This window comes from Tympanuchus pallidicinctus, unplaced genomic scaffold, assembly GCF_026119805.1.
Source record: "Tympanuchus pallidicinctus isolate F22 unplaced genomic scaffold, pur_lepc_1.0 scaffold3, whole genome shotgun sequence".
Taxonomy (NCBI): Eukaryota; Metazoa; Chordata; class Aves; order Galliformes; family Phasianidae; genus Tympanuchus; species Tympanuchus pallidicinctus.
The window spans coordinates 82,377,497-82,403,634 of NW_026294747.1; the positions used below are offsets into that span (position 1 = coordinate 82,377,497).

The 26,138-nt window shown below is 38.7% G+C and overlaps 1 protein-coding gene across 7 annotated transcripts in view; it reads left to right on the top strand.

The window, feature by feature from the left end:
- PPP1R9A (protein phosphatase 1 regulatory subunit 9A) overlaps nt 1-26,138 on the top strand; it is a 132,915-nt gene that overhangs the window by 57,056 nt on the left and 49,721 nt on the right. For all 7 annotated transcript variants that reach the window (XR_008208866.1, XM_052692377.1, XM_052692379.1 and 4 more), the window contains exons 3-5: nt 12,567-12,699; nt 13,202-13,322; nt 18,029-18,133. Coding sequence is in view for 6 of the 7 variants with exons in the window: in XM_052692377.1 (XP_052548337.1) it covers nt 12,567-12,699; nt 13,202-13,322; nt 18,029-18,133 (359 nt within the window). In the remaining variant the exon portion in view is untranslated. The remainder of the gene's footprint in view (nt 1-12,566; nt 12,700-13,201; nt 13,323-18,028; nt 18,134-26,138) is intronic.

Here is a 26,138-nt window from a genome sequence, read left to right on the forward strand (position 1 = left end):
CAACTCCTAAAGCCTCTACTTAAGTAATGAAAGTCTGTGCACTGACTCTGTGCAAAGTTAGAGTGTAGCACATCTTTTTCAGTTTTTCTTTATACAGTATAACAGAATTTCTAGCATCCTTCCTATGCTGTGGGAATTTCTGCATGTTGCTAAGCCTATCTCAGCTAAAGATTTTGTTGAGTAAGAATTTCTAATAAAAAATACCCAAGCATTTTTTCTTTTCAGATTTTTATTTGAATATAGTTATTGTGAAAACCGATGATGAGAAAATGAGACGACATTAGAGATTCACAGAGGCTTTCACCAAGCATTTGCTTGCTGTGCCTTAGTCAGGCTAAGCTGTAAAGTCCTGTGCTGATGGTGCTGGAGAGCCAATCTCCTTGGCTCATCCACTCTGCTGCATCTGCAGCAGTATCAGTATCAGTACTTAATGTGCTGTCTTCCAGGAATGAGATAGTGCATATGGGAGAATTGTAACCTTCTGCGTAGCTGCAAATTTGCACTCTAAAAACCAGAATAGCATTTGTACAGATAGTATAAAATAGAGAAAATTGGCACCAAGTCAAACAGTTTCCACCTAATATGTTGCTCCCACCTCTGTTCTCTTCTCTGCCTGAAAGGGGTAGGTAGCCCTACTAACCTACACTAGTAGAAGTACTAGTACCATTGTGTTCATTCTTATTTAGCTTATAATATATCTCATAACTTCACGGGAAAGCTACAGTTAGATGCATTGTCTGTCTTGTGTCTTTCAGAAAATCTTCTATTTTAATGTGCATGATTGCTTTTTTGCATAGATTTTATTCAAATTATTTTTTTAAAAGTTCTGAAATCTGCAAAGGAGTAAAATGAATTGCTTGTCAAATGTTATTTATGTAGACTTATTTTTGGTGAATATGTGGATTACTGAATTTATCTCTTCTATAAGAATGTTCTATGAATATTCAGTGTTTTGTTTCAGTTGTTTGCCTTTGGGAGCATTTAGAGGCATTTGTACTGTGTTTGGATGCTGTGACTTCTTGACCGAGGGAGTGATGGCAGAAGAAATACTAAAGTGTTGATTCATGGTGACATTGCTAGTGTACAGCAGTCTGTACTAATTGGTACCAGAAACACTGTTTATTCTTGGCCAGCTCATGTGTTACGCTTGTAAAGGCAGAAGAAAAGTAGCACCCTCAGTTACGATGTAAATTGGCATTGATGTAAGGATTTGGAAGAAATAGTGCAGCAGATTCAGGAATAAATGCTTAGTGAAAGAAATTGGAACTTCTCTTTGTGCTCTCCTGTCCTTTGAACTCATTCAGATGCAGAAGGTCTGGCTTGGAGGCTGTGTAGTGAGGGCTGTGCCATATTGTAATTAATTTGTCAGACTTGGTTCAGTACAGACATTTTCTTTTGCATACTTATTTTCACATTCAGAAATACATGGAGTTCTTGGACATATCAGTTTGTTACCTTGGCAATAGAAGGTCTTGCCAATGGAGTAATAAGTTATATCTACTGTTGCACTTGCGATAAATTTTGTTCTTAAATATTCTTACTGATTTTTTAATGTTTTTTTTTATATAGTGTGGTTACAGATGTATGCTTGCAATTGCTTCTTCACTTCCCTGGGTAGAGAGATTCTCAGGGCCCAGACAAATGTTTTTACCTTGCCACAGGAGTGGAGCTGCAGTCAGACAGCACTCAGTCGAAGTTTACAGGTCAGCACCAGGCTGCTGTAGTCAGTAACTTGCTACATTGCTGTACCAAGATCTCTCATCTGCCCAGGATGTATAAAGAACATCTGGGCACCTGATCAAGCTGCAGCTGTCCCTGCTCATTGCTGGGAAGTTGGACTAGATGACCTGCAAAGGTCCCTTCCAACTCAAACCATTCTGCAAGTGGAAGATTTGAACAACTGCAAAGTAAATGCTTGTTGGTAACTGTCAGTAATACAGAGTGGACTTTAAGCAAGGACGAAAAAAGAAATTACATCTGAAACGTATCTGTGAAGTATGTAAAACTACAAAAGTCTCCTTGTGATTCATTTATAATTGGTAAGATGCTGGGAAGTCACTTCATTCGTTATTTTTTCATCCCATTATACTGTTGCTTTCAATATGTTACGTTATAAAAAATAACTCATTACCCAACAGGTTTTAAATCTAAAGATCAAACAGAATTCATTGAAAATCGTTCATTGTGCACCCTTAATATAAGAGAAAAACAGTACTGCAGTACTGGGATTTCCCATTTGCAATAATGTAATGACAGAAAAAATAGTGAGGAACGAAAGAAAAATGAACAAAAAGCCAACACAGAATTGCAGTCACTATATGCAAAAAAACCAAACCAAAACAAAAAGCAAACAAACAAAAAAACCCTGAATATTCAGATGAATATTGAGATATCTTTGTCAGCTGGAGGTTTCAGTGCACTGTACTGTTTCACCATTACGAAGACAAGACTGAGGTGCAGTGACGTTAATAGCTATGGAAGTAGTGAATTCCCTAAGCACAGTGTTTTAGGATCAGAGAACCTCTCTGAGTTTCATCAGGATGAACATTGCAAAATGAGCAAGCCCAGTTCCTCAGTGTACCTTTTGGCAATAGATAAGGGTGTATAACCTATAGTTAGATGCCGAAAGCATGGAAAATGAGTTTAAAATAACACACACACACACACAAAAGCAGAGAAATATTCTAAAAATGTCTTGTTTAAGTAATTCAATATTTGCCATAACAAGGGAACTGTTTGTTTTTTATAGGGGGGTGCCATGGGAAAATAGCTGACATTTTTCCAGTATTGCTGTAGAGGCGTATTTGCCTGCAGCACCCTAAAGGCCATCCTTTACTGCGTGTGTAAAGGAGGAAGGAATGATTTACCACCTCTTTCTCTTGACATGCTGCATGTACTGTCCCCACTGTTCCACACAGGTAGGGCTGTGGTGGCCCCAGAAGCTCTCCCTGAGGGCGCAGGCAGGCCTGCCCTACAGCAGCCAGCCCCATCTCCTCTGTCACTGAGTGCTGTGTCAAGGTGGCAAACGAGGACCTGGCGACATATTCCTCAGATCTAGACTCCTTAAATTAGCGTTGCATTTTTTATTGTGTGTGAAGTATCTGAGTATTAATTTGGTTTAAAAAGGACCTGATCTTGTCAGGTCCCTAAATACCCTAAAAAACATGAGAAGTGTGTGACGAAGTGCTGCATTTGGAGTGGTTTTCCATGCGGTTTGGACCAAACCTAAGTGAGCACAGCATGGGAAAGTTCATATTCTGCCACTGCAGGGTTTATTTTAGTTAAAGTTACAGCCTACAAGTTCTCTTTAGCAGAATTTCGCTTTCACCCAATTGGAGCAGCTCACTCTTGATGCCCCACTTCAGGACACCCTGCCTTTCCTCTCTTTTTCAGCCTTTACTTTTGAACTCCCTCACCAGCTGCTGTGGGACAGGCTGCCTCTGTGCCTGTTTTGTTCTGTACAGTCATTCACTGCATTACTTGTCATTCTTAGACTGCCTGCCTTGAAGAGATCTCATATTTCAAAGCCTATGAAAAAGAGGACTGTTGCTTGGCAGTGAGCATGGCTGTAATTAGCAGAGGGCTGGAGATTATCGGTGTCAGGATTGCATTAGAGTGGGCCAGCGATACATGCTCTGTGTGGAAGAAAGAGGCAGAGGCTTTGGAAAGTGCATCACAATAGAAAAAGATAGGTGAAGCCAGAGGGTATCTGTGCCCCTCAGGCTGCAGGCAGTGCTGCTGTTGGCCCAAGCTCTGCTGGCTCCTGAACAGAGTCTGGCAATAATTGCTATCTGAAGAGCTGCGCTTTCACAGGGCTTGTTTTGTAAGAATTTCAGAAAGGAGGGAGTCTCTATAAAGTATGAGGAAAGCACTTAGAAAAGAGCATCTTCTATCTCCTCACTGATCCTCCTTACAGTAATATACGCAATACATGATGTTCTTAGTTGAGTGGCTGTTATTAATTACTTAAAATTTTGACATTTTCAAGGAATAGAATTGTAGAAAGCAGTAATGTCAAAACAGCATTTTCAGAAGATTTTATTCTCCTTTCTCGTAAAATATTCATCTGTAATGAATGTATTAGCTTCATAATGATCAGGAAAATGTTTTAGGTTTATTCTGTATTACCATTCTGTAAGATTGAATCTGTATTAATTTTGGTTTTACCCATCAGCACCGGTGCTTACTTTTACCTCTTAATTATTATAATCTATCTTAATTAAAATTAACAGCATGAAGTTCTCACATGGGGCTCACATGTAATTTCCAACAGCAGTGATTTTGTATTTTTCTGCTGTGTGGACAGATAGCTATGTAAATGGTAATAAAATTAATACATCAGCAACTCTTTATACCATAACAAGTATAAAATGAAAAATAATAAATAGCATGTTAAATGATTACATGAAATTACTTAATAAAAACAGCTATTTTAAAAGAAATCAGACTTTAAAGTGAGCCTCGAGTAGCAGTAAGGTGGGATAAAAATCTTATGTGATACATGGGATAAAATGGGATACAATGGGATAAAAACCTTCTATTTGTTTTAAATGTGTTAAAAGTCCAAATTTTTGTGCTGTATCAAATTTGAGCTAGGTAGAATTTTGATTACATTCTAACACAGAAGAAGGTGGGGGCTGAGAAAACAGTCCATACTTTCTGCACAAGATGATCTTGGAATAAGGGTTTGTGGCCTTTATACCTGAAAAAGAATTAATATATTTGAAGTATGTTTAGATTTTGTTTTTAATTGCGTGATTTTATGAATTAAATTAATTAAATAACTAGAAAATACTGACTTTGTCAGTATTTGTTATGTTAGCATATGTTAATGTATTTTTATTTAATGCTCTAGTTCTGTGAAGTCATTTTGACATTTCTGAGTGTATAATTTAGTTGTTACTGCTGGTTTTAGGTTACTGCCTGTATTGAGGAAAGCTTGACATGCTACAGATTTCACCTGAAATTAGAGCCAAGCAGAACTGTTTAAAGACTATCCCAGTTAAAATGTTGTGCAGTACAGTAGGAGGAGGTAGGGAACAGTTTTTCTGGGCACAAGCGTTGCTTGTGCTGGGGTGCAGATCCAAGACAGCCATTCCTCTGCTGTCAGGGCAGGCACTGGTGGTAGCATGGTTCTGCTCTCCTGTTGGTGCTGTGCTGAACACGTGGCACCTGTGCCTTCAGCAGGGCCAGAAGTGTGTCTCCTATGCACTTCTGATCCTCCACCCATGTGGAGTTTCTCTTTTGGAATGTGACTGCACAAACATATATGGTGAACACATCCTGCTTTTCTGTGCACAAATCCTGATGGATGTTACAGAAGAAGAGAAGCCATTAGTTCCTGGGGTGCAGGATTCCACCTTCTGGATTATCCTCTGTAAGAGCATTAACTAAAACAAGTCATGCCTTTAGTAATAACCAGGAAATTCTCTGTCTTAAAGATACAAGATAAAAATTAAAGTCAGTTTTAAATACCCTGTCTTAGGCCACTGAATAACTTGGAAGACTAGACTTGGCAGCCTCAACTATTTAAGTATGTGAGAGACTGCAGGGAGCAGAAGAAGGAGAAAAAAAGAGTTTGGGGAGTGATTTGCTGAGCACATATAACCTTACAAGTATGGAATTGGAAGCCTGCTGGAAAGTAGGGAAAGCCAAAAGATTGCTAAGATGCCACAGGATTGCTCAGAGAAGCTGCTTGCTCTGATAGTAAAGCTAATAAGTGTTTTGCATCATTCACAATAAAGTCCCCACATTAAATAATTCCTTAGGAAGACTAAGTAGAGAAATTGTATAAAATTTTATTAGAAGACATCATATATTATTGAAAAAATGAATGGTAATAAGCCAGTGGAAATAAATTATACTTACCCCAAAATTGCAAATGAATGCCAGTATGAAATTATCATACTGTTAACCACAGAGTGAAATGTACTGCTTTGCCTCAGTAGCAGAGAACAAGAAGGTGGCAAGATAATATCAGTTTAGAAAAACAACTCTCTGTTTAAAGACAGAAAACCACAGGTTACTATTTCATGTACTGGGCAAATTCATAGAAGGAGCTTATTTGGAATGTGTGCTGACTGTTGTAATCATTTTGTAGGGGGATGTCATGGCACACAAATTCATTATAGTACTGTAAAGGCTTAAGCAGGATGACAGATAAGTGGAATCTGGTAGACGCTCTGATGTTTTTGTTTCAAAAAGACTTTCCCTACATCCTCATTGAGATGAAGAATATTAACCTATCACTGGATAAAATGAAAGATCATTGCTTGGCAGTGCAGGGTAGGAGATGAGAAGAGCTGGGGAAGGTTGTCACTTTTCATAATGAAGGAGGGTTACCAGTGTCACTGTGATGTAGTTGTTTCACTCTGTCTGGGCAGATGGTGAAAAAAATGCGGTCACAAAATTGGTGGTGATGGTCAATGTAGGAGAAGCCAAAACTTACTGAAGAGTTGCAGAACAATGTCAGTGAAATCAAATCTGTCTATACTAGAGCAGTAAGTGCTTTGTTAGCAATGACAGTGTAACACAGCTGGTGTAATAAGAAGAGCTCTATTTGTATGCTCTGCTGGGCTTTTGCTAACTGCCAAGGCTAACAAAAGGGATCTGAAGATACGCTGGAGTTCAGTGAAAATGTGTGCACAGGACTCAGTAGTGGTCAGAAAGGTGAAAAGTGTTAGGAAGTGCTGCTGTCATAAATCTAGCCAAGAAGAGACCCGGTCATGAACAGATGAGTGGTACTGCATGAAAGTGTTTGACAGATTTCTACCCACCTGTAAATAGTGCAAATGTTTCAAATGCCACCATGTGAATATTTTAAAAGGCTGAGGTAAGGGATTTGGAGTGGAGTATCACTGCCTGATGCCAGCTGAGATGTAGGGCATTGCTCCCAGGCAGTGCCACGCTGGCTTGTCACTAGGCACTGTCCTTAGGACTGTGACAACAGCCAGGAGACTTGACAGTGAATGCTAGCCAGCTGTTAGAAGAATATCTGGACCTAATACTTTCCAGCTGTGTGCCCACAAATTCAGGAGTTTGATTGTGCATGGCAACAGTGGCTCCTGGCACTCTGTCATGTGTAAGAAGTGGTCCTTGTGGGGTTGAGACATCTGGGGCCCAGATACTTCTAGGATTTCAGAAAGTTAAATCTGCTGTATAGTTCTTTTTGCCAGTTTCAGGCAGCTTAGAACAGATCTTTACTCCTACAAAGCTTTCAGCGGGAAAGGCCAGACATAATTCTGGTGTCTGGTGACTCTCCATTTCTTTCAATGTTGTAACTGTCTCATTCCCATCTGTGTCTCATCCCTGCAATTGCTCCTTGGGAAGAGTTGTCTCCCTGGTGCTTCGCTTCAGATGCATGTGTGATAGCTGATACCCATGTGGGCATTAGAGAGAGGGAAGCCAGGAAGGCAGAAAAAGCTCCTCACTGTCTGTCTCCATCTTGCTGCAAGAAAAAGACCGTGTCACATGAGAAAACATCCTTTAAATAATGTGGATAGTCACCTATTTGGGAATTTGTTAGAGCTTCCTCTCCCCTTTGGAGCTATGAGGTAGAGAGACTTCTGGGCAGTAGTTAACGAATGGTCTAGTTTAGTATATTCAAAACAAAATAGCAGCTGGTAAAACAACTATGAAATGGTTTGTAACAACCCTGGAAACTTACCTGTTCTCACAGATGGCAGGGAGGTGCAATTGCTTGCTTTTGGAGACGTATAGACCTGAGAAAGGAGTATTGAGGGTGTCATCCACAGCTTGTACCGCTTTTCTGAATGTCCTGTGGCCAAATGGTGTAGGTAATATTTCCTCATTTCTTCCTAACAGTTAAAATAGATCTCCTGTTCAGTCTCTGAAATTATACAGTCTGATATTCTAACTGGAACCGTAATTAACAATAATATTGCTCTGACAAAAAATATTTTATGATTTCCATCCATGTCTACATTAAAGACAAGCCTTGGATTTTTATCTTTTCTCAGAGTTAATGAGGCCAGCAAAAGGAAATTGTTATTACTGTTGTTATAGTGAAGGTCTGCAGAGGATGCATCCACAGAGTCAGGCTGATTAGTTCCCTTTAGTGTTTATACCTTTCAGTTTTCCCAGTTTCAGTGCAAGGCAAACACATTCATTTACTTGCAGGAGAAAATCTGTACAGAAAGGATTAGAATTGGGGCTCCCTTAATATGGACACTGCACCAAGTTTCATTCCCTCCGCATGAAAGTCCTCTGTCATTATCTCTGTGGGATTTATGCTCTTATATGCCCTCCTGCCAAATACACAGCACACCCTGGGGACTTGTTATAAAAGACAAACTATACTGCATTTTTGTAATTATTCACCTTTCTATGTTGAATGTTTGCAAAATAACGTTGCATGGCCAAAAGAAGACTGATGGAGCTCTGTGGTTATTTTTGTGCTAAAAGAATTGCTGATGACCCTTTCTGTGTCACATTAGTGAAGGTAGAAGTACTTTCTGTTAACTGCAGTGTTTGAGAGAGCCAGCCAATTCTTCAGGGTCTGTTTGTGTTCACACGCACATGTAAATTTAGTGTCCCTTCAGTTTTCACCACTGTTGGTGGGTTTTGATTCTTGTGCTTTTGAGTGTTTGTGTAAATCCTTGTAAATGTCAAAGGTGAGTTCCCGGGAAACTTACTGTTTCTAAATACTCTTAAGAGTTAGAAGTGTAGATTAAGACGATGTATTAAATACTCCTTAGGTAAGCTTTCTTTAACTGACAGCTTAGTAGACTTCCCTGTGTGGCTACTTAAGCAGTGTGAGTGCAAAACCAACTCTATTAAATCAAAGGATTTCCTGCAAATCTGCAGGCCTGTGCGCACTCTAGGAAATGCAGTGGTGACAGACTTGGTAAAATAGGCCTACTTAAGCTAAGTAACATTTTTATTTTTAGCAAGCTAAAATCTAGAGTGACAGTTCTCATGTCTGCATAGAAGAAGCAGTTCATTAATGTGGTGGATAGATTGGTTCAGAAAGAAGAAGGATTTCCAACCGCAAATTTCCTTTTCTTAATTTCAACACCTGGAAATTTGTTTAAAAGAATCAGTCATCCATTAAGTGTGATCACACAAAATGAGGTAAATGATAACTGCCTCCTCCTTCGTCCTCCAGAAACACACATTTGGGGCAGCGTGCAAGGTCGTATGACCTAAAAGATATGATGAGTTAATGCCAGGTAGGATAGATACACTGACTGTCTTACCCTGATGCTATCAGTAATCCTACAGTCTCCAATAAAGTGAGAGAGTGAGAGTGCTGTGATGTGTTTGATGACAGTGATAACTGTATTCACCACTGCCACTATCATTAATTCTTTTCTAATTTATAAGTATTCTGCCAAAGTAAGCAAGATCCAAACCGCCAACAAATGGGGCCAGTTAACATGATGAAAAAAGATCCAGAAGTAAACATACTAATTTTCTGATATGATTTTTCCCCATAATCCTTGTGTCCTGCAAGCAGTGTTTTCCTGCTCTTCTTGCCATCCTCCATCAGCTGGTGACTGCATCTCCATTTTCCTTAATAATACATCTTTGTTCCACAGAGTTCCTCATCATGCTGGTAAATCAGGAAACCCAAGCTATACTTTCCCAGTTGCAGTTTTTAATCTGTACTTGTTTTTGTGACTGTACAGCATTTCAGACCTAGACGCTACATGGCCAATCCATGGTATAGCTAGAGCTTGTTCATGATTCGTCCTCTAAGTGAGGAAGCAGCAGGCAGAGATAGATAATATAACGAAGGCTTTACCTTGTGGAAAAGAGGTCTTTGAAAAGCGTAAAGTAACAAAAGACTTTGAGAACTTCTCTCTCAGGCTGCTAAATTTACACTCTCTCTTTTGTTTTTCCATTTTAACTGGCAGTTCTAATGCCTGACAGCAGGATGCCTCACTGCAGCATTCGGGGCATTTCCAATGTGCAATTTCGCTTACTGTGTGCAGGTTCATTTACTGTGTCCTTCCCTAGACATCTAGGGGAGGAGCTCAAGGTTATTGGTACATGTTCAGTGGCTGGTTAGTTGCCCATCACTTGGTCAGAAATTGCACATAGGTTTTGCAGGTTATTTTAAACCAAATGGTTACATTTCCCAATGCTTGTTTCTGCAAGAGTATTTTCTCCAATCTGAAAATGTATGCTAAAGTAGAGCAGAATGTACAGCAGCATTGCACAGTGTTTAGTGTGTGACCTACTTTCCTTATCTTTTAGATATATTTATGAAGGCCTCTGAGGATTATCATTTAGTTAAAACAATTTTTCTTACATCAATATTGCTAGAAATCAATACAAGATATGTTTATGAGTTCTTGTAAAATGTATGTTATTATATTATTCAGTATTCTTGGAAGAGGTAATTTTTTATTGTTTCCCATTGACCTAAAGTAGAGGAATTAAAATATCCATACAGTACAAATATCTCTCCTATTTCAACAACTTTATGTAAAACTGAGAAGTTTTTTGCAGCAGCTTTGTGAGAAGCATAGTACAGTTACTATACTTACAGCAGACTTGAATAGTATTTTGTATTGTAATATTAGTACTTTACTATTTAAGATAAATTAATGTGCAGAAGTATCATTAAAACAGCTTTTCAATGAAGATTTTCTTGTGAACAACAGTTGTATGCAGTACTTACATGGTGGTCTTTTCCTCCATTCCCCTGCACTATTTGTAAGGTTTTCTTAGAACTCTTTTAGTTTTTAGGCGATGGAGGGTTCTGCCAAGCAAACCTGGGACAGATTTACCCTCTCTGAGACAGTGTCCTCTGGGCATACATTGCAAGCATAGCTTTGCCAAAACATCATTTAGAATTCAAAATACCCTCAAGCTTGTAGGCTTAAATGTGAGGTGGAAAGGCTTATTACTGGAAGAGGCATTTTCCAGACTACACAGTGAATGTGAATCATTACTGTTTCTTCTTTTCCTCTGGTTTGTCACAAAATATCAGACTTAGATGGAAAGCAGGATTATTTGGTTTTAATTTGCTTTCAAGTGTGTGTGAAGTGCATCTGGTTTCAGGAATGGAGCCAGTTGGTCACTGGGTAGCAGTGGTCAATGGCAGCAGGGTAGGAGAGGCTATAATCAATGATGGATGTAATCTACTGGCAGTTGGTTTTCTAAATTCATTTTTGCAGTCATTATTAGTGGAAGATGCTCAAAAGAAATCTTCAAAGTTGTTTTCATGTTGTTAACCATGATGTTTTACCTCTATTTTTCTGGACCGCAATCTAAGATGATTATTACTAGCTATCCATACACACTTAACTGCATTTGCTAGTAACAGATTAAACAGCATTGTTCTTGAAATAGGTAGAAAGTCTGTATCAAAGGTTGTGATGCCTCAGGGAAGCAGCAGCAGGGCAGCAGGGATGCAGCTGAAGCCTGGCCTGGCTGCGGGCAGCGGGCGCCTCTCAGCACCAGTGAGGTCAGAAAGGCCTCGGAGCAGCCATCAAGGTGTGGTGTTACAGTACCTTCTGTAAAGATAGGGAATGTTATTTTCCTTTTTTTTTTTTTTTTTTTTTTTTTTTTCTGCATAACTTGATATAGACTAAAGTTCAATGCAATTATTGACACTCAAAGTGAGGTTTCAAAGTGAGGTTTCAAGTCTCATGACTGCCATCACTGGGCAGTTACATGAATGAAGTTGCAAACTCTGACACCTGAAGTATGAACATAACCTTTTGCTAGTTTAATATCCCTTTGGCCACTTTAGGTCAGCTGTCTTGGTTCTGTACCTTCCCAGCTCCTTGTGCTCCTCAGCCCTCTCACTGGCAGGACAGTACGAGATACTGAAAAACTGAAATGTCCTTGGCTCTGCAGCAACTAAAACATTGATGTGTTATCAACACTGTTTTTCTCATAAAGCCAAAAGATAGATAAACTCTATGAAGAAAATCAACTCTGTCCCAGCTGAAAACAGGGCAGTGTTAAATTACTGCCTCAGAGCTGAACTAGAACTGTGAACATAGTTTGTTTTAAAAGGACCCAGGACGGTGTGCTTTGTTCTCCTAAAAGTTACTGCACATTATGGAGTATGGCGTGCAGTGGTACACGTATGTGGTGTAACAGTAGATGGAGAAGTCTTCAGGTCTAGCTTTGGTTAGATGAATGCAAACTGGATTTTTTTTTAGAAATAATAACTGAAACAGAGATTGTATATTACATATACATATACATACGTATACATATTTCAGTATATTTTGCTTTTTTGTGTCTGTGAATCATTAGTGATGATGCATTCTTAATAAACTGAATTATGTGTTTTAAATATTGAGATGGAAAGACCAACTTATTCAAAATTACCTTCTGCATTTATAATTATGAACAATACAAAAAAATCATTTATACTCAGAATTGATCTTTGCAACTTTACTTGCACTCTGTGTAAAAAAAGCACAAATTTAAATGCCTGAAATTTTCATGAACAGGAGAAATTTGCCTTTACAATCCTTTCCAGACTCTGCAACATCACAGAAGAAAAGCAGTAGCTGCTTTGCTCAGTTGGAACTCTTTCTGAGATAGGCAGTTAAATGGTTTTTGATCTGTTTCCACAGGTTTTCAATACATACTCCAATGAAGACTATGACAGGAGAAATGATGAAGTTGACCCAGTGGCTGCATCAGCTGAATATGAACTTGAGAAGCGTGTGGAAAAGCTGGAGCTTTTCCCAGTTGAACTAGAAAAAGGTGTGTAGTCTGTGCGCCCCTTCCAGTTCATATGAAATCGATCTACAAGTCTGAGATAATCCACATGCTTACATATCCAGTCTTGAGTTTCCTTGAATCCCTAATGATCACCTTGGCTTTTTGGATTTCAGTAACTATTCAGTGAGAAATTAAAAGAACAGCTGAAAAACATGCAGCTCTTTAGTTTCCTACAATAATTGTTTTGTGTCCACTCCACTAACACATGATTTTATGATTTTATGCAGTGGTTTGTGTGATATTTTTATTCTTCCCTGGAAAAATAAAAATCTTTAATTATTGTTCTGAGTTCCTCAAGAGGGCAAAGGTAATGTTTTTGTGCAAAACTAATGCAGTCAAATAACAAGATTTTTAAAAGAATCAAAAGGAATTGGCATTGCTTACATGGGAAATCAAGAGAAAACAAAGCATAGATGTTTACCTACCAAATAACTATATAAAATCAAATTTAATGAGTTTCTGCTTTCACTTTTCTTTTTCATAGATGAAGATGGACTTGGCATTAGCATTATTGGAATGGGAGTTGGAGCAGATGCAGGCCTTGAAAAACTGGGAATATTTGTCAAAACAGTAACAGAAGGTGGGGCAGCAGAAAGAGATGGCAGGTAAAGTAGACTCAGTATTTGGAAACTTTCCCAGTGTTAATTATCATGAATTATGATTTGCACAGGAAGGAACTGTTAGCTAAGTATAGATCATGATAACGGAAAGCAGTAAAATTCTGAGGCTATTGGTAAGGTTCAAATACCTGAGGTGGTATATGAAAATACACTATTTTGGTGCAAGGGTTAAACTGTTAAAGAAGAGTAGATTTGCCACGGATCCAGGTTTATGGCTACCTGAAATCTGATGTGCTATAGCATGAGTAAAGCTGGAGATTCCACATTGTACATCACGACTGAAGGTAACTTTGAATGATTTTCAGCTTTCACATGCTCTCTTGGATTCAAACCAGCTTTAATCAATTACTGCTTATGAGGAACAGTTCTGCTCAACATATGTTAGGAAAATAGTTCAGTGTTTCTGAGCTATTAACTTATTAAATACACCTCCTTTTAAGCTTAGTAGCACATAGTGTCACTTTGTATTTCTAAATATGTGTAATCTTCAAAATGCGGTTTTTACCCTTAGAGGACCAAAACTACACTGCTCGATAGAAGTGGGATCAGCAACATAAATCTTTCCATTAAATAAATGGGTTAGGTTTTACAGTGCTCGTGTAAAACCTGACTGCTTCTAAATTGCTTATTTGGTATGTGCAATTCAAATAATTCCTTTTGAACATATGAGAGCTGGTCCAGAAGTACTGCCTCCTATATTATGCTGACTCAGAGCAGCAGAGGCAGGTGTTGATGGTATGGCAGTCAAGGTTGAACCTTCCCACAAGTATTCTCACTGCGTTTTGTTGCCACATGAAAGGTGGCAGCGGAGGGACAGTCTGACAGAATGATATCTGACATGGAAATGTGTATGAAACAATGGTAAGGAACTGAATTCCTCCTTAATGATGAATGCCTGTAACTTGTCCTCCTGTGCAGACTTTGGAAGCAGTGTGTACTACTCATACTGCATATGTAAAAAGACCAGGTTTCTGCTGTGGAAACTCTGTACAGATTAAATCAGCACTCTCTACCTGTCAGGAGTTTACAGAGTTTAATAACACTGCTCTGAAACCATTCAAGTATAGCCACCTCCAGTCTGGGCTTTCAGTATCTCTACAAATTCTGGCAATAAGACACCAGCTTGAAGGCCAAGTAGTGATTTATCCCAGGATTAAAAAATTAGGAAGGAAAGTAAAGATGCTGACATCTCCGGATGTCATGAATTCATTCATTACTTTAAATTTAAGTGAATGTTTATTCTGAAAAATATGCTTGAGCTCAGCCAAAAGGCATTAAGCTCACTGCTGGCATTCTGTGTGAAATTCTCTGGTCGAAAATCAGAGTAGCTCACACCTGGACTCTGATAATATGTATTTTCTGTCCTCTCATTATTCACATGTCTTGAGTGGGCTCCAGAAGTTAATGTTCAATTAGAGGTCTCTTCTTTCTTTTCCCTAGATGGCATCTGAGAGGAGCTTGTCATCTGAGAAAAAAAATGATATGTTTCTTTGGCTATTCTAATAGTTGTGTTGGTGTCCAACTGTATGAATGTTCAGTCAGCTGAGAAATAGCCCTCTCATTTTCTCTTTGAGAGCCTGACCGATCATTCACTTGAGAAAGGGATACATAATCCTCTCAGTCAGGAGCAGCCAGTTCTGTAATAAAGTGCATCAACTGTAAAAGGTCCTGTTAACTTCATCCTTTTGAAAAGCTTAGTTAATCATTAACACTGATAGCAAATCAAAGTCTCTGAACAGAAAATAAAACTGGTTTTCGGCAGTTGGATCAGATATTCTGAATAACTTTACAGCAGTCTTGAAGCAGGCTCTCTGAAGTTCTAATTTTAAGCATTACAGTATCTGTAGGGTAATGCCTATCATTTATTGAAAGACCCATCAAGTCATGGCATAAAGTACCTGAAGACACAGAATCTGTACAAAAGTATATCTCAGTGTTTGAGCACCACTGGATTGATTCAAGTTGATATGAACAGGTAGCATTCAGCTGTCATATTGGAAGGCATTGTGTGGAAGTGTTTATCCAAGGACAGTGCTTTGATAGAAATCCAAATGAAAGCACGCTAATAAGTAATGAGAGATTTTTAATAGTGTGTAAAATATAACATCAATCACTAGACTGAATAAGAAAAATAACATTCTTTCTTGGCCAATGTGATAGCTTTTTCTTTCAAATGATGGTGGTGATGAGTTATCTTACAGTATTTTGAGAACATCAAGAACAAGTGTTTTGAAACATTACACAGTTACTAACATGAAAAATACTCAGAACTTTGCCTCTGCATAGGTTATGTTTTTCAGTTCATCACACAGAGCAATAATTATGCAAGTATTTATTTGACTTCGTTTGGTTCCATTTCATAGAATTGCTGCTTCACAAAGGCAGAGTTTTAAGTCATAGCCATTAGAAAATAATTGTCAGAAGAATTACCAATTTAGTTAATGATAAAAGCAGTTAAACCTTAATAATCTAGGCTTTGCCAACATGGGTCTAATTCTTCTTTCATGTTGGAAATTAGATTTGAGGGACAGGAAGCCCAGAGCTGCAGGTGGAGGGGGCTGTGGAGGGAATTTCCAACCAAAAAGGGAAGGCTGCCCAGAGAACAGTGCTCTGAGGACATTTTGGTCCATAGAGCGGCTGGGCTTGTCTGGCACTGACCCTGTGCAGAGGCTTAGGGCCAAGGTGATGCAGGAGAAGTCTGGAGCTGCAGGGGACGTGGGGCTGGAGAGTGTTTTAGTCTGGGCAGTGCTGGACATACACGGCAACAGACAGGAAACTTCTTTTTGAATTACATGTAATTATACAATTGGATAATGATTATTTTAAATGTATATTGTGTGATATATATGCATGTTTAGGTATAATTAAAATTTGTGTATGTGTTGAAAAAGAGATTTTGAAGGCAATGGTCATAAAAATAAAAGCTGGAATTGAATATAGGAGCTGAATAGACAAGGAGATACAAAATACACCCAAAGAACAAATGGAATCAGAGTCAATTGCAGTTGATCAACAAAACTGCAGACAACAGTTCTCTAAAATGATATTTCATCACTTGAAATGCTGTGCTCTGTATCTGTATGAGCAATACTAGTGCACTGCGCCATAAAGTATGTAAAGCATGGGAGCTGAACTATCTTTACAAAGGAATCTGTTCCTCCCCTTTTTAGTTTTCAGGCAAGAGAGTGACGATTTTCTCCTCACTGAGCACCAACTTCTTAAATTTTCTTTCTTGGAGCACCTGCAAGCCATCTGACTGCAACTCACTATGCTAAATTACAAGAAAAATATTAATTTTTATATAGTATCCAAATACAATAGGTACAAATATGATACATGTATTTATTAAATGCATACATGATTTAAATCAGAATTCTGAGATCAAGATGCTGTATGTGATTTTTAAGCTAGGACTTTGCAGGCTGTCCCAAGGATCATTTTTTCAAGGTTTCATATGTACAGAAAGGAGATCCTGCCCAGAGCGCACTGGCATTCTGTGATGTGAAGCCTCCAAAGCACAAATCTCCTAATTCTTACCTCATCAGCAGAGTCACAAGAACTGGATGTACTGTTAGAACACATATAGGACTGCAAAGCATTGCCTCAGATTTGACAGTGAAATTAGTTCATCAGGACATTAAGTCTCTTTCAAAGCCTCTGCTGTGAAAATTTGTCTTTGAAGAGAAATCAAAGATATCCTGAGATGTTAAACAGTTTAGTTTAGTTATTTTCTTTTTTTTTTTTTCAAAGCTGTTTCTTGATAGTATAAACTGTACTGTTTAGATGGTAACGTCTGTATAAATAATTAAAAATTGCTCATTTTGATTACTTCTGGATGCAAGGTTTTGCTATGACATTGTAATTATTTTTGAAACAAGAGGGGCGTATCACTAGAGGACAGTTTAACATAGCAATCCTTTTCTAAATGTTTTAATCCAGATAATTCTTATGCCAGCTCTGGGGACTTCATACCAGTGCTTATTTCAGATAAAAGCAGCATTTTTTTAATTCCTCCTAACTTTTCTGCATCAAACAGTGTATCAGCTATAAATCAGTATTTCAAACAGATAGCCCTTGTTCAAATAGTCCAAGGCCTTATTGTATTGTGCCCGGTGATTGGTCTTACACTGGGAATTCATCTTTTTGGAGCAAGATAGATGAAATATTTTAAGAGAGTAGGTCACAATTAGATCTGATGCACACGCTCTTTTCCCTACAGATGAGCAGGTTGTTTTAGTTAAATATCACAGTTTTTTCCATTAATGTGAAATACCAAAGCTATGTCTTATGCTGTTTTCCAAGATTGGCTTCGGAAAGAATGATATAAGAACAGTTCAAGTTTCTCATTTAATTTAAGTCATATGACAAAGGCAGGAATTGGTATTGCTGTATTTATACAAAAGGAAAACGATTGGATGATTGAAGCTGTAATGATAACTTTGAATCTGGACTTATGAGATACACAAACGCAGTTTTTCATTGCTTCCTTGCTAATGTTTCCTATTATTTGCCAGTATTTCAGATGGTACAGTCCCAAATCAGGAAGAAAGTCTTTTGAATTGTGTGATTATTTACCTCAATCATGTTACGATTGAGTTTTTGTTCAAAATCAAACTAAAATCTCTAAGTTTAGTTCAAAATATCCCAAGAACTCCTTAACTTATTTATGTATTTGTGTTTTTTCCTGTAAGGATCCAAGTGAATGACCAAATTGTGGAAGTTGATGGCATCAGTCTGGTTGGCGTTACACAAAATTTTGCTGCAACTGTTCTTAGAAACACCAAAGGGAAGGTCAGGTGAGTATTGTGGAAGTGGAAAAAAAAAAAAGCTGATTGAGTGCTTAAGGTTACCTTACTTCCCTCACAGGAGACTCAGTCTATTTAGGTAGAAGCAGAATTTTTTGTGTCTTTGTCCCTTCTCTGCTGGCTGTGGCACTGCCCCAGGGCCGAAAAGTAAGGCAGTGAGCACACCACTGCTCCCAGGTGCAAGCTTGGCAGGGAGAGGATGGTACTGGGGGCAGCAATCCTGAGAGCTGCTGGTGTGGAGAGAGTAACAGCCCTGTACTGATTCATTGTGTCGCCCCAGTCTCTGCACCATCTCTGAGCTTCTATCTCTGTGCTCCTATGCTGTGGTTAACTGAAAAGCATCACTGCAAGTGTCTGTAAAATGCTTAACAAGCAAGGAAATGAATGTAAATGCAAGACCATAAAATGTTTGTAAATGTAAGAATGTTTCCTGAGAAATGAACTGTCGAGCCGTTTAAAAACATATTCTGTTACATAGATTTTCTGTTCAATAGCTTGTTAATTCCAGCAAACATTTAACTGTGCAAAATAATTCCAGAAATATCTTTGGCATATTGCAAATCAGCAGCCTTTCTAAAGCCACCCTTTGGTTCTCTCTCCAAATCCTCCTGATGAATACAGCCGAATTCTTCTGAGTTCAGGCCTCACTTTTGAATAATGACTCAACTACTGGTTGCAATAGATGCAGCTCCCACAGCCTGTGGTGTTCTATGCTGCTGTGCAGATTTCCACAGAAATTCCATGGCTGTTCATTTACAACATTAAGGAATAATACTGAAATCTGAATTCTGTAAAGAACTGTGGAGGTGGTTGATCAAGGTTTTGCCAGAAGGAAATTATTTGGGAAAAAAATATTCAAAATTGTAGTGTAATTGCAGGCAAGTATATTTTTGTGTAACATTTACAGTTGTAGCTACATCAGTTTTATTTCTGCAAAGACAGAACACATGCTGTGAGTTTACCTACTGACTTGAATACAAAAATGAGTATCAACTGTATTAGGTTTCTGCAGAGTTGGGACTTTGAACATGAAATTCTTATGACAGAAAATAATGTATTCCCATGTTTCAGTGCACAGAGCAAATGTTACTGTATTTTGTGTTTGATGTTTCAACTTAAAAAAAAAAAAAGAAAGAAAAAAAAAAAAAAAAGTTCTGACCTAATCAGCTCAGTCTGTGTAATTGTTATTGAATAAGTTACAGAACAGAATACTTTCCTTTATGGAAAAATAATGGATTTGGGGAAAAGAAGAAATGTAGAATGATTTTCATACAGAATGCTCCCAGAATCTTCTCATGGGATATAAATTACAGTCAGACTGGTTGCAATCTAGGCCCCTCTGTCATAAAACACCATGCACTAAAAGTGTTTCTCCATGGTTGTTGAGCTCCTGTTGTAAAGCTCACTAGGTATCCTGTGCTCAGGGATCACTGGCTTCTGACAGGTCTCATTCATCAAGGAGAGATGTGTGAGTTTCTGCATCTTTCCTTGTGAGTGAGCTTTAGATATTGAGCTTTCACAGGAAAAATGTCTGCGTGCATTAGTATCACAACTACATTTAAAAAAACACTTAAAAGCAAAAAGATTTTATAGATTATAACACAAAATATAACTGAAATAAGAATAATACTTAGACTATTAAATATTATTATAAATAAAACAGAAGTCAGAAGGATCTGTATGCATGCTGACATTCTTTATGGTTAGCAGCCTTTTACTAATTTATATATAATTAGACAAAAGAAACAAATTTGATGCTATTTTCTCTGGTTTTGTTTCATTTAAAATTTCATGGGGAAAGAAAAAAAAAGATTGTTCTGATTTACACAAGCTGGTTGAGAAGAACGTGCTTCTTTTTTCCTGGCTTACTATAAACTGGAAGTGAGACTGATGATACTGCGGAGCGTTCTGTGGCATCAGCATCCTTCCCACGTTCTGCTCAAGTACTGAGTGGCCATGCTCTAGGGTACTCTGCTGACACTGGAGGACTCTGGTGGGTTTAAGCTACTCAAAATTAGAAATATTTCCAGTCAGCTTTCCTTTTGGGAGATAGAGAATGCAGGATGGTTTGATGGTCTTGTCTTTACTATAGGTTTAAACATTTGCTTGTTAAGTAAGCTAGAACTAATACTAGTGAATTCAGATATGACCAAAATTGTGTATTTATATCTTGCTAACTGTTTTTCATCTTCTGTATGATACAAGGGCTCTGCCTGCTGTGTGTTTCGTGAAGAGAATGGTTGTTTTCTGTCAAATCCTCATTCCCAGGTACACCTGTGGAAGAGATGAGAGGGAAAAATTGTGTATCTCCACTGTCTGTGAACCAGAACCTTGGGAGCAGCATAGCAGAGTCTTTTGGGCAGAATCCCTCACATGCCGCCAGCCTTTAGCTCCTGCCTGTCTGAAGTGTGAAGGGCAGTGCTACTGACCTTTGAATGCTGCCATTGCGTTAGTAGCTGCCATTAATGATCCATGTCACTGGGGGAGGCAGGAGTAGTGGAAAAGGTTGCTTGCTGAGCTATGTTTGGAAAAGAAGAGAGCAATAACCTGCTACATAAATACCTGCTACCTTTCCTTCTGCGGATGTTCCACCTGAACTACAAGTGTGCAGGCAATGTGCACTCACACACCCTAATTCACACAGCTTAATTCAAAACAAGGCAACTTCCTGAATCTGTCCTTCACAGGAAAAATCACACACATGCTTGTGTGCTATTTAACAGTGTCAGATTGATGGGTTTTACAGAATTGCTTTAATAAGCATAGTTATCTCAGTGATTATTGCATGAACTGCGTGTATCTTTCTTCCGCCTGGTATCCTGCACACAGAGAGATAAACTGCATTTCACTGGCATCACCTCCTGCTTATACCCCACCGTATTACTTATATGCAGTCATACTACCCTGATTCTAAGCAGAATGCATGCTAGTTTTGGTAGGAGAGTTTATTATATGTGATTGGTTGCAAGGATGTTCATGAGAAGAATGACAATAAAGCTAGATCTTAATATTTCAAAATCAATACCTCTTCAGAAAGCTTGCATAATACCAATACTTAGCGATTTGTTTTTCTCCTTTGATCCTTCAGAACATTTTGAACAATCCTGACAGTAGAAGTCATTGACCTAGAATAGATTTTGCAATGTTTCTGCCAGAAAAAATTATCCAAACTGTCTGTAGCTGACATAGTAAGGAATCTGTGAAAATGGAGACATGACTTTTACCTTTTGAACTGTTCTAGTTGAGGGGGATGGGGGAAATGAGCAAACACAAGCATCTATTATTATCTTATCCACTGTTTGGAGTACTGAACTATTTGGAAGGATTGTCATTCCACAACAGAAGACCATTGATCCTACCAATTTGGCTTCTCCAGTAACAGTTAATTCCTGGATTCTTTCTTACGGTGTTTTAAAGGAAGATAATCAGCACCCACCAGATGGACTCTGGTAACCTATGAAATGAAGAAAGGAGCAAGTTCTTCTGTAATCCCAGCTGGCAATCAGCTACTGTGTTTAGGGCTGAGAATTAGTATCCCCGTGACTCTAATCTGGCAAATGCAACTATGAATGCTATTTTAATTCATGTAAATATCACGTCTTCTCTATAATTTTGGTTAACTGTTTAGTTTACTAATATCTTAGAGTATTTCAGAATTTTGTTGTATAAAAGAGAGATTTTCTTTTGAAATTTGTGTTCTTTCTGATTCTGTTGAGTGTCGCCCCTGTTCTGAGATTAATGAAGCAGTCAGAGGGCAGCAGCAGACTGACACCACTAATTGTTCTGTGCATCTTCTGACCCATTTATGATCTAATCCTTCAACCTGAGGTTAGCTAGTGGTGCCTACTATAATACAATATAAAGAGGCATCTTGACAGTGGTTATCCTATGCTATCATAGTGATTCTCCAGCTTATTTTAGCTCCTAGCTTTCTTGTTCCTCATGGACTGTGGTGATGAGCAGCAGGTCTAAAGTTCTTCAAAGTTGCTTCTGAGGTCTTGAGTGTGTTCGCTCTTCCCCCATTTTTAATTGTAATGCAAGGGTGCTGGGGACCCTGATGGCATTATCAGAAAAAGTTCATATGGAAAGTTGTATGCTTCCAGGGAGACTTTTTCTTAAACACAGTGCCACAAGAAAGAAAACTTAGTTTTTTAACAGAGAAAACCATCTTTTTACCATAAGTACCTAGCGCCAGTCCTTCCTAGGACAAATGTGGAAGCTTTCAGTGGTATCCAGAAAAGAAAGGAACGATTAGTGATTGGGTGTGACTTCAGTTTGCAGTCTCACAAAATGCAAAATTTCATGCCATCCAGCTGTGGGAGGCACAAGGTCACAAGAAGGGAGAGTGAGATGCTAGGAAGTATGACTGGATTGATAAGAAGAAGAGTATGATTCATCTGAAAATCCCAATTCTTCATATGCTGCTTGCATGCTTTTATTACTATTGCTTTTTTTTCTGAAACGTTTCTTTGAAGATAGTTAGCCAAATTCACTGTTTTATTGGAGAGGAAAATTTTAGATTCTGTGAACCTCCTTCCGTATCCTTCCTTCTGAATGAGGTGAAGCATTCTCTCAGCCTCCAAACTGTTGCTAGGCACTGAGCAGATGCTCTCATGGCACTTTCTTAGTCAGCCCTTGAGTTTTTGGGGAACCCTGCATGCAGAACCTGTACAAAAGCTGTCTCTTTTCTCTTGATTGGCCTTGAAATTAATTATATTAATTCTAACCTACCAGCATATTTACCAAATTCTGCTTAATTAAAGCTCCTCTGAAATGCCTCAAAGTCTTCCAATATTAATAAAGAAACTAAATAATTAGTTAGCAAATTTTACCACCTTGCTGTTTAATTAATCTTCTCAATTGGTGAAGAAGAGGTTCCAACAATAGCAGTGTAGCTGTCGAACCCTGAGGCTTTGTACAGTGAGCAATTCTCTATTCTCATACAGAATCGTTTATTATCATTTTGTGTTTCTTCCTATCTGGACAATTTTAATTCAAAGCAGGATTTTGTTGCAACCCATATTCCCAGTTTATCACCTAATTTCTTTATCTCTTTCTGTAGTACAAATGCAATCTGAAATGCCAGAATGAAGTTTTTACTTTTTATATAGCTCTTACACAAGGAGCAGTTAAATGAGAAAGTTGAAATACATTTTAATCGATAATGATTTGAGAAATCATTTATTCTTGCTTCAGCAAATTCCTCCCTCCATGTTGAGCTGATTTCTTTCTGGAAAATATACTGTCTCGAAAAAGAGTAATTTGCATGCCTGCTGTTAGTTTTGTTTAACATCACAACATCTGGAAAGGTAATTTAAATACTCTTGTCTTTGCAAGCAATCAGAGAGTATAGAGGACAAATGAAGTCAACAGCAGGATCTAGCCAACAGCAGTATACCCCTCTGGGGAATTATATTTGTTCATGGTAACAGTGAGCAGCATTGCTTTATTTTTGTGAATCCTTTCCCCACGTAATCATCTTCTCTTCTTCCAGCATGCCTCCCTGCAGATTTTCTCTTGTTCTTTTTAAATTTTTCTGCTTGCCCTCTTGCCCTGTGAAACAACTGTGTCCAAATACTTGCTGGCATTGTACATCCTACATATAAATCCATGCAGTAGAAGAGACCGAAGAAATTTCTCTTTCTTCCCAGTCTTGGGCAGTGAGGCAGGAGCCAAAAGCAAAATATGCTACCTCTGTATCAGATACAGAGGGCTGTACTATGTTGTCCTTTTTCCTGGCTGAAAGTGTTTTTGTTCTTCCTTTTCCTGCCAGTATCTGTTTCCTTTAATCCAATCCTGGAACCAAAAAGGGAGAAAGAGAATGAAACAAAAGTCTCTGCTCTGCAATTCTATCATGCTGGGACTTCATAAATGGTTGCTTAAGAAGCATGCATTGTGCTTAGTGCATGCTCTGATTCATGGACAGATTGATAAATCTATGATAAACCTGAATCAGGGACTCAGTAGAAACTTCAGTTGTGGTGCCTTGGACCTAAACAGTGTAAATTTCTCCTATTTGTTCCAGTATGGCAACAAAAAAATTACATAATATGACCTACTTTCTTATTCCTGATCCTTGCAAAGAGCTATCAGCACTGGCAATCATTCTACAAGACTACCAGACATAACATGCTGCATTTAACGTGAGAAACAACTCAAAGCACTGTGAACTCTTAGCACTGGTGAGGCTGCAGTGCTGTTTGTATTCCTTTGCTGTGCCTGTCCTAGCAGGTGCAGTGTGCCTGGCGCTGCCCTGGGGCACTGAAGCCAGCTGGCCTTGGAGCTGTCTTTGCTCATGCTGTTCAATGCTCTTACCTCGCAGAGCAGGGCATCTGTGTCCAAACTGCCTGCTGGAAGCAGCCAAGCCTTTGCTGACTTCTCATCTGTGGCTGAGTACAGTAGGGTAGAGTACTTGTTAACTTGGGCCAAATTCTTCCAGAGACTGTCTCGTCAATTTAACTGTGCAGATGATCAATTGCTAGCACTTAAGAGGATTTCCTGGCACTATTTATTTTACTAGCATTAAGATCACCCCTGTGCCTAAAGAGCTAGCTAATTTGAATTTTATGGCGAGTAATTTTGTGAAATATTAGCACATTTGGATAGGAAATGATATTTTTTTACCATAAAATATATAAATAAACCATGCAGAAGTTTTTATTTTGCTAGGCACTCACAGCATTGTTTTAAAATACATTTAACATGAATTGGTAAGATTCAGTAGGGCTGGATTTCATATGGAGTGGGTTTTCTTTCGTTTTCTGAAAAGAGGAGTAGCCTGACAGGGTTTGAATCTCTTTATCCTCAAGTCAGTTGAATCTAAACAAAAGCTCCTAACTCTGAAACTGAAATGCCACCATAAAAGTTTATTTAGCTAATTTATTTGATCTTTCTAAGTGCAATTTGCTGTGGAAGTTCCTACCAAGCTTTGGTGCATCTTGGTTTTTGTGCTACAACATTGTGACAGCTGGGCAGAAATAGCCAACACTCATCCTTGCAGGATAACTCAGCATGGCACAACACAGTGCTGTAGGAGCTACCCCTGAACTGTGCTGCGAGCGTGGCTCAGCATGGCTAGAATCTGGGTCATGTAATTACCTAGATTGAGGACGTGGTCAGAACTCAGCAGCTTACTTCATATGCATTGCCTTCCTGGATTTACTTCCCACAGATGCCAACACCAGTGAGAATGAGGCAAGGCAGATCAACTCAATGCAGTTAGGTTGTAAAACATTCCCAGATAGCGCTGGCACCTTTAGAACAGAGGCAGCATGTGTGTTTCTCTTATATTCAGGAATGTTAAAACATAGTGAGTATTTGTAAATACTTTTCTTTGAGCAGGCCATTCCCATAAGGATTCGGTGGTGCTACAGAGAATGCTGATCATCATGTATTCAAGAAAACTTCTAAGCAAGTATTGTATTGGGAAACTGTCAGGCTGATTGGAGGAGATGGAAGAGGTTCTCTCCCTGATTGTGCTCTGTGCAGAGCAGAATAAGAACCACAGCTGGGGAGAGTGCTAAAATGTTGAATCCATTGGCTAATTTTAAAGTGGTTTTGAGTAAAGATAATGTATCAGTGAGGCCCTGACCTAGAATTGATTTCTGTGGGAATAATTAATCTAAGTGCATCAACACTGGTGCATGGGTTTTCTACATGACTCTGTAGTTTTTTGGCTTTGATATCCTTTAGTGTTGATAGCAGTCTAGCTCATCAGGGGCTCATGTCCAGGGTCCTATGGAAGAGGCTGCTTCGGCTTTTCTGGGCCTTCAGCTGTTACTTTGCTAGAGCTGCTGAAGAATATCTTAACCATGTCACGGGGCTCTGGAGGCTACAGCAGACAACAGATTTTCTTCTCAATCATGCCAGTCAGATGGGACTGGATGCAGGTCAAGCCCAGGTTGTGCAACTGATGCTGCAGGGAACGTATTGGCTTTTACACCAACAGACAAAATGGAGCAAGATTGTTTTTGCCATCAGGCTCTATAATGTAGTC